The 9,672-nt window shown below is 40.5% G+C and overlaps 1 protein-coding gene across 4 annotated transcripts in view; it reads right to left on the bottom strand.

Annotated features, from left to right (window-relative positions):
- The window catches only part of Spopl (speckle type BTB/POZ protein like), a 60,526-nt gene extending 56,609 nt beyond the window's left edge, over positions 1-3,917 (bottom strand). For 3 of the 4 annotated variants that reach the window (XM_029536410.1, XM_029536412.1, XM_029536409.1), the window contains exon 1: positions 3,690-3,917. In XM_029536410.1, coding sequence (XP_029392270.1) covers positions 3,690-3,789 — 100 coding nt within the window. In that variant the 5' untranslated portion in view covers positions 3,790-3,917. The remainder of the gene's footprint in view (positions 1-3,689) is intronic. The other variant, XM_021193328.2, reaches the window with a different exon arrangement.
- Between the last annotated feature and the right edge of the window lie 5,755 nt (positions 3,918-9,672).

Genomic DNA, 9,672 nt, shown 5'->3' on the forward strand with positions numbered 1-9,672 from the left:
AAACACATGAAACTCAAGAAGAACGAAGACCAAAGTGTGGACACTTCGCCCCTTCTTAGAATTGGGAACTAAACACCCATGGAAGGAATTACAGAGACAAAGTTTGGAGCTGAGACGAAAGTGTGGACCATCCAGAAACCACCCCACCCAGTTGTCCATCCCATAATCAGCCACCAAACGCAGACACTATTGCAATATGCCAGCTAGATTTTGCTGAAAGGACCCTGATATAGCAGCCACTTGTGAGGCTATGCCAGTGCCTGGCAAACACAAAAGTGGATGCTCACAGTCAGCTATTGGATAGAATACAGGGCCCCAATGGAGGAGCTAGAGAAAGTACCCAAGGAGTTGAAGGGGTCTGCACCCCTATGGGTTGAGAAGCAATGTCAACTAACCAGTACCCACAGAGCTCCTGTCTCTAGCTGCATGTGTAGCAGAAGATGGCCTAGTCAGCCATCACTGGGAAGAGAGACCCCTTGGTCTTGCAAACTTTATATTCCCCAGTACCGGGGAACACCAGGGTCAAGGAGTGGGAGTAGGTGGGTAGGGGAGTGAGGGTGGGGGGTGTATAGTGGACTTTCAGGATAGCATTTGAAATGTAAATGAATTAAATACCTAATAAAAAATGGAAAAAATACAAAAAAGAAAAAAAGAAACCCTCGCCTATACATGCTGTCAAACACAACTGAAGTACATCTTTTACACTTCCCACCTAGTACACTACTCACTCAAGTTCAACTTGCTATTTAACACTCTAGCCACTCTTTCCAAGTAAACTCAAAGAAACCCCTTTGATGGTACTATTCATACCAGAGTAACAATTATTCATCTACTTGGCCATTGTTCCCTACACTCTAAGATCTTAACTACATAGTTAAGTCTGGATCTCAGTATCTAATAGTGAGTCTTTCTAAAAAGACTTTAAATTAGTAAGGGGAAAAGGTTACAGACATGTATCCAAACCTCACCAAAGAAAACAAAATATGTATGTGTATATACACATATTATATATGGGTCAGAGGTCAAGAAGGAAAATATGGTTCATGCTATAAAATTTTAATTCCTCTATGTTTATAGTGGTAGCTTTGGCAATTAAAACCAAATTTAATTATCAAATAGTTTGTGGGTAGACTGACTAAGGAATTCAAAATTGTCTGCATGTGTATTTTGTAGTTTTTAACTGATTATTGGCTACATTCAAAATTGTTTCCTGGGGTCTGTACGGATTGCTCAGTGGTTAGGGGCATTTGAAGCTCTTGCAGAGGACCTGTTTTCAGTTTCCAGGCCTGACATGATGGCTCACAATCTGTCAATCCATTTCCAGAAGAGGTGACGACATCTTCTGGCCTCTGTAGACACTGTACCTGTAATAGACATCCGTACTAAGGATGGACACTTGCCTCTTTCAATACATACTTCAGGTACCAGTCTTTTCCTCTCTCTGAGGTCCCAAATTGAGTCATTACTAAATCCTATCAATTTTGCCTCTCAGGTATTCATGAAAGTTACTTCAACCTTGTTCTTGCTATCCTAAAGTTTCATCATTTCTTGCCCAAATGACTTTATCTCCCGGTATTTGGAAAAGAATGCAGCATCATAGACATGCATCATTTCAGCGCTGAGCTATATGCTCCACTCACTACATTACTCTATATTCAAAGCCATTCTAAGTATGTTCTTTGAACTGACAAAGTGACTACTCTACAAACTTTAAAAGCTTTAACAGCCATCTGACATACCAAAAAGTTCATTTTACTGTGTGTTACTGAAACAAGACAATGATCAAGACAATCAAACACAATGCCTTTCATGTCTTGTCACAAATAAGGCCTCAGATAAACTGTCCCAAACGTTCTACAAAAGCACAATGTTATTTCCCTACACAACCTAAAGGAAGCCTAGGATCAGTGTCTAGATCCAATTTTTTTAAAATAAACAATATTCAGAAACGTGAGAAGCTTATCTAAATTAGCCAGCTAGGAAGGGGCAAGTCTGAGAGACAGCAAAGGATAACAGACTCTAATTCATTCTGTATGACAGCATACCTTTCTCAACAGGTGAGTGAATTTTAGTAAACAGGTAAAGGCTTAGGAATATGAATGAATGTAAGAGGTGCAAAAAAAAAAAAAAAAGAGTTTATACTGGCAAGTCTTCTAGATGAAGGCAAGTCTTTGCCTCCTGTAATTCAATATAAAAGCCATGTGTAGGCTACCAACCCAGCTTTGAATATTTCACCTATAGTAATAATATTGTTATGTAATTTTTCTACTGTGGAAAAATCTGCCAAGTACCTCATTCCATTTATTCTGAAAGCAATGATAAAGTTTTACAAGTTCCAAACAGATATTTGAAACAGGTACTCATCTATTTTCCTATGCAAAAGTAGGGAACATAAATAAAGCTAAAACATGTATTTGAAACACACACACACACACTTGCACACACATACACACACACACACATATTAATTGGCATAATAATGCAGTACAAACCTTATATACACCAAAAGTGGACGTTAAGTAAAAACAATACAGTACCTCTCAATTCTTACTTTCCTCTCTTAGAATCAACTTACCAACACTTAAATAGAATCAGGCTATAAAAGGGTAACATTGCAGAAGCACTTAGCACATTCCAGGCACTGACAGGTACTTTAACTGCATTTAATTTGTTCAAGCACTACTACCAAAGAGTATTGTCACCACCTTCTTTATAGTTATAAGACTACTAAAGGCTGGAAAAAAATAAATAACCTTCTCAAAGCAGAACAGAGCTTGCTGGGTAGAATGTTTGGCAATTCAACTACACTCTCTGAGCTCCTAACCATGGAGCAACATTTCTCTTAGGAATGTGGAAATAAAATTTGAAATATTCTGCCACTCCTATCATGAGGGGTGGGGGGTGTAATTTTTCCAGTTATGTCTTTTACTACTTCTCCTTCCAGCCCAATAAAGAGTGGGTTTCAACTGTACAAGAATATAAGTAAAGTCTCCTAATGGGGCAAAGTAAGCCCAAAATTATTCACATATATGCGAAGTGTCAGACATCTGGGGAAAATGGGCAGACAGCTTAGGCACTGTATTCAGTCATAGAAATAGGAGTGGCTTTTATTTCTATAGGGACTGTCAATTTCTTGGAGGGCGAAAATTCTATCACCCTTTTCCTTTCGGTCAACACAAATATACATACATAAGACAGAGAATTAACATGAAAGACAGCTGCAAAAGATAAAAGGGGAAGACACATTTTCTATATTCAAGAACTGACTCTAATCATGGGGCTGGCTTGTCATGCCCTGGTAAATATGAGCTGTTAGGGGCAAGAATGTGACTGGAGACGGACACCCCTGGTCCGGGGAGCTTAAGTCGCCCTGAAATGAGCTAACAGAGACGACAGCTTTCAGAACCCATGCTTGAGGGGGCGGATGAGGACTATAGGGGTGCAGTTCTTTGCTTCAGGAAGACAGGAAAAGGCATAAAGGTTCAGGCGTAGATTCGTGGATACAGATGAGGAGGGAGTTAGACTTGAGCAAAGGGGGACCTGGGAGCGGAGCACTGGACTCCGGAAGGGGCATGGACGTCCAGAGGAAGCAGAACCGCCTGAGGGAGAGAGGGGCAGGGCCGGAGCACCGAGGACTGGAACGCTGAGAGGGAGTCAGCCCAGCACCAGCCGGCGGCCGGAACACCTACCCGGACACGCGGGGCGGCGGGCGGGCCCTCGGCGGCCCCGGGGACCGAGGCTGAGGCGGCGGCGAGCTCCTGCAGCGGGCACCCCCCGGCCAAGCCGCATCCTCCTCCCGGCCTCCCTCCTTGTTCTCACCGGCTGCTAAACTTCTTCCCCAAGGTAAACACACCCGCCGCCAAAGAGTGCGCCTAGCCCGAGCCTGCACCAGTTGTTGAGGCTCGGGCGTCCAGTTTCCGCCCGGCCAGTCACCAGGGCGCGTGCGCCAAGTAGCTTTTCCTGTTCCGAGGCCCGGAACTTCCGGCGGCGAATTTGCGTGCTGGGCAGCAATTTCCTCCTTTCCCATATTCCTCGCATCTACCGATAGGAAGTTTCCCCGGAACAAAAACAAACAAACAAACAAAAACACAAAACAAAACAACAACAACAACAAAAGCCCAGGGATGCCTCCTGACTCAGAAAATCCTGTTACTGTGAGAAAACAGAGAGATGCCCATTAAGACTGCATTCGGATGTAACCTTTGCTCACATCCCATTCTGAACCCCAAACTGCATTAAAAGCTGAAACCCAAGTCTGTGTGGGTAAATAGTTTCATGCAAGACATTTTAGGTTGGAAGGAATGAATGGGACTTTTCATAGAGGAAAGGAGTCTGTAGAGTTCTTTTGTACAAGACCAGCCAACAACTGGAGAGTGAACCTTGGTAAACTAAAAAAGGTAATATTAAAGTTACTGCTTCCTCTCTTTAGCCACTTGGAGTTTATAGAAATGGATGATACCAGAACTTGGTTATTGGCACACTTACATTAGCTAATTGTCTTGTTCTTGCAACAAAATACCCGAGGAAAGCCATGTACGAAAAGAGGGATTTATTTGAGTTGCTTAGAAAATACAGTCCATCATGGCAATAAAGACATGGTAATGGGAACTTAAGGCAGCAGGTCACATTGCATCCAGTGTGCAGAAGCACAATGATGAATCCAGACTGTCAGATCACCTTTTTTGGACTCAGTCTGAAACTTATCAAGTTAACAAACATAACTACCACAAATCCAATCCCTAATTAACTGAACACCCAGGTAACAACAGAAATCTTATGTGCTACAAACAGAATCAGTAGCTAAAGGAATATATTTATTTGGGAATGAGGAAAGGGGCACACAGCAGATACAGAAAAAGACCCTCTGCAAAGCAGAATAGTGAGTGACTTAATAGTCAAAAATGAAATCTTTTCTTGAGGGTTGGGGCTATTAAAGCCCCTGAATTTTTTTTCCCACCTTACTTCGGAGGTTGCTCAGTTTGAAGGAAGATAGGATGGTTGATTGTTTCTCAAGTTGTATAACATATCCTGAACTGTTGAGTCAGTCCATCAACAGGAGCTTATGGGCTGAAAACAAAGGTTGCAAGGCTTTTGTCTCAAGTCAAGAAGGTGAGGAAGAAGCTGGCCATCTTGGAAATTTGACACCTTTAGTACCAAACCATGGCCCTCTCCCTATTTGCCTACCAGGAAGTCTTTCTAACTTCTGTCATTATGCTCTCTCAGAGATCACCCTAACTGCCCTTAGGAGTGCCTGAAGTTTGGCAGTAACTTAGAGGAGTATATATCTAAGGAACCATGATAAAACTTAGCCAATGGTAGTGATGCATAGCACACAGCAGTCATTTGGTAATGATATGTGTATTTGAAGCTTGTTATATAAGTAGGATATCATCTGTAACACAAAAAGGAAGATGTTTGTAGAACTGTAATTCCTACTGAAAGCAGAAAAATAGCTGAGGCAGTTTCACCCTTATCAGAGAAAGAGAACAGGCAAGAAAGCTATCCTAAGAATTATTTGCATACTTGACATAGGTAACAATAAGAATGATAATTTCTCTGACATGTCTGTCTACGGTAAGATGTGTATAACTTGGAGGAGGCCATTATTAGTTCAAAAGTTCAAGAAGCCTTTCATTAGCCAATTTAAGCTCAGAACTTGGCCATAGAGTTTCTTCTATTATAACCTCTTGGAGGACATTAAGAAACAAGGTTAATGAGGAAAAGTTCTCAACATCATTATTAACATAACTTTGTTTAGTAAAGTAATGTGACTATGACAAGCTTAGAAGTGCATCAGAGCCCGGTAGAATTAATGGAGTGTTTGAAAACCTCTCATGAGAAATTAACAATAGTAAAAGTATTATTAATTAATCCCTCCCAATGATTTACACCATACATAATTTTTGTTGGAAATAATTGCTCAAGGACAAATTTGGGTGAAATCTGGATACCATTTTTTGGAGGACAAAACCAGGTGCCATTTTCCAGTAGACAATCTGAAAGAGGAACACACGCCATTGTGTTTTTGTTTCATAGAAGTACCCATCAATATCCCATGGGCACAACAATAGCATTCTGGATAATTTCTCCTAATTCTATGAGTCTGATAATGATGTTGGGGTGATCTTTTTGTGTAATACGTAAAGATTGTCTTTGTACTATTTCAAATGTTCATTTCTGAGAGGCAGAGAGTAGAGTGCAGGCCAGACTTTGGCATTGATATTCATATGACTACATCATATATTGTAAACATACCATCTCTCACTTTCTGATTGATTTAATAAAAAAAATCTGTTGGCCTATAGCAAAGGAGGAAAGAATAGGTGGACTTCCAGCAGAGATAGAAATTTAAGAAAAGAGTCAGCCATGGAAGAAAGTCACCAGCCAGAAATTTATCATTAATCAGGTTCTGGAACTAGAGACTGAGAGGTAATGGGCCAGGTAATGGTACACAGGGCAAGCCAGTATTATCCAGTTCAAATACCTGAGTATCTACCCAGCTATAGTGCCAACGCTTATAATAAATATAAAAGGTCTGTGTCATTATTTGGCAACTGACAATCCAAAGAAATTCCCATTATAATGTGATATTTAATTGTTTTATTTAGTAAAGGAGCATGGATGGTTACGACACAGAATGTTGCATCACAGTAATGGAAGGTTATTTTGCAGAAGAATGGGGATACCCTAAGCAGTGAAAATATGACTACATTTAGCCTCAGAATTTAGAAGGGTGAGACACTGGCCCATAGTTAGTTCAGATCTCATTTGAACTACAATGACCAGAAGATCTTGTTTGGCTTCTATATAAGCCTGCACGCTGGTCACAGGAGCCACAAAACTCTGAAAATTAATTCTGTGACCTTTGTCCATTCTTTTTTTTAATTACATATTTCTTCATTGACATTTCAAATGCTATCCCAAAAGTCCCCTACACCCTCCCCACACCCAGCTCCCCAAACCACCCACTCCTGCTTCCTGGCCCTGGCATTCCCCTGACATGGGGCATGTAATTTTCACAATACCAAGGGCCTCTCCTCCCATTNATGGCAGACTAGGCCATCCTCTGCTACATATGCAACTAGAGACACAAGCACTGGGGGGGGGTACAGCTCAGTTCATATTGTGGTTCCTTCTATAGGGTTGCAGACACCATTAGCTCTTTGGGTACTTTCTTTGGCTCCTTTTTGGGGGCCCTGTCTTACATAAAATAGATGACTGTGATCATCCACTTCTGTATTTGCCAGGCACTGGCATAGCCTCAAAAGACAGAGTTATATCAGGGCCCTGTCAGAAAAGTCTTGGTAGCATATACAATAGGGTCTGGGTTTGCTGGTTGTTTATGAGATGGATTCCTAAGAGGGAATACTCTGGATGGTCCTTCCTTCTGTCTCAGCTCCAAACTTTGTCTCTGTAACTCCTTCTATGGGTATTTTGATCTCCATTCAAAGAAGGAACAAAATATCCACACTTTGGTCTTCCTTCTTCTTGAGTTGCATGTGTTTTACAAATTTTTTTTTGGTTATTCTAAGTTTCTGGGCTAATATCCACTTATCAGTGAGTGCATATCAAATGTATTCTTTTGTGATTAGGTTACCTCAAATAGGATGGTATCCTCCAAATACATCCATTTGCCTACGAATTTCATGAATTCATTGTTTTTAATAGAAGTAGTACTCCACTGTGTAAATGGACCACATTTCTTGTATCCATTCCTCTGTTGAGGGACACCTGGGTTCTTTCAAGCTTCTGGCTATTATAAATAAGGCTGATATGAACATAGTGGAACATGTATTCTTATTACAGGTTGGAACATCTTCTGGGAATATGCCCAGGAGAGGTATTGCTGGAACTTCTGGTAGTACTATATCCAATTTTCTGAGTAACCACCAAACTGATTTCCAGAGGGGTTATACCAGCTTGCAAACCCGCCAACAATGGAGGAGTGTTCCTCTTTCTCCACATCCTAGCCAGCATCTGCTGTCACCTGAATTTTTGATCTTAGCCATTCTGACTGGTGTGACGTGGAATGTCAGGGTTGTTTTGATTTGCATTTTGTTATGATTAAGGATGTTGAACATTTTTTCAGGTGCTTCAAAGCCATTCGATATTCCTCAGTTGAGAATACTTTGTTTAGCTCTGTACCCATGTTTTTAATAGAATTATTGGAATTTCTGGAGTCCAGCTTCTTGAGTTCTTTGTATACATTAGATATTAGTCCCCAATCAGATTTAGGATTGGTAAAGATGCTTTCCCAATCTGTTGATGACCGTTTTGTATTATTTTCATTGTCTTTGGCCTTACAGAAGCTTTGTAATTTTATGAGGTCCCATTTGTCAATTCTCAGTCTTACAGCACAAGCCATTACTGTTCTGTTCAGGAATTTTTCCCGTGTGCCCATATCTTCGAGGGTTTCCCCCACTTTCTTCTCTATATATTTCAGTGTCTCTGGTTTTTTTGTGGAGTTCTTTGACCCAGTTAGACTTGAGCTTTGTACAAGGAGATAAGAATGAATCAATTCACATTCCTCTACATGATAACTGCCAGTTGTGCCAGCACCATTTTTTGAAAATGCTGTCTTTTTCCCACCGGATGGCTTTAGCTCACTTGTCAAAGGTCAAGTGACCATAGGTGTGTGGGTTCATTTCTGGGTCTTCACTTCTATTCCATTGATTTACCTGTCTGTCACTGTACCAGTACCATGAAGTTTTTATCACAATTGTTCTGTAGTAAAGCTTAAGGTCAGGCATGGTGATTCCACCAGAGGTTCTTTTATTGTTGAGAATACTTTTTGAGATCCTAGGTTTTTGTGTTATTCCAGATGAATTTGAGAATTGCCCTTTCTAATTCGTTGGAGAATTGAGTTGGAATTTTGATAGGGATTGCATTGAATCTGTAGGTTGCTTTTGGCAAGATAGCCATTTTCAGTATATTGATCCTGCCAATCCATGAGCATGGGAGATCTTTCCATCTTCTGAGATCTTCTTTGATTTCTTTCTTCAGAGACTTGAAGTTCTTATCATACAGATTTTTCACTTCCTTAGTTAGAGTCACACCCAGGTATTTTATATTATTTGTGACTATTGTGAAGGGTGTTGCTTACCTAATTTCTTTCTCAGCCTGTTTATCCTTTGTGTAGAGAGAGGTCACTGATTTGTTTGAGTTAATTTTATATCCAGCTACTGCACTGAAGCTGTTTATCAGGTTTAGGAGTTCTCTGGTGGAGTTTTTAGGGTCACTTCTATATACTATCATATCATGTGCAAATAGTGATATTTTGACTTCCTCCTTTCCAGTTTGTATCCCCTTGATCTCCTTTTGTTTACTAATTGCTCTGGCTAGGACTTCAAGTACTATATTGAATAGGTAGGGAGAAATTGGGCAACCATGTTTAGTCCGAGATTTTATAAGGACTGACTCAATCTTCTCTCCATTTAGTTTCATGTTGGCTACTGCTTTGCTGTAGATTGCTTTTATTATGTTTAGGTATGGGCCTTCAATTCCTGGTTTTCCATGACTTTTATCATGAATGAGTGATGGATTTTGTCAAAAGTTTTCTTAGCATCTAAGGAGATGATCATGGGTTTGTCTTTGAGTTTGTTTATATAGTGGATTACATTGATGGATTTCTGTATACTAAACCATCNCTGCATCCCTGGGATGAAGTCTACT

This window comes from Mus pahari, chromosome 3 (assembly GCF_900095145.1).
Source record: "Mus pahari chromosome 3, PAHARI_EIJ_v1.1, whole genome shotgun sequence".
Taxonomy (NCBI): Eukaryota; Metazoa; Chordata; class Mammalia; order Rodentia; family Muridae; genus Mus; species Mus pahari.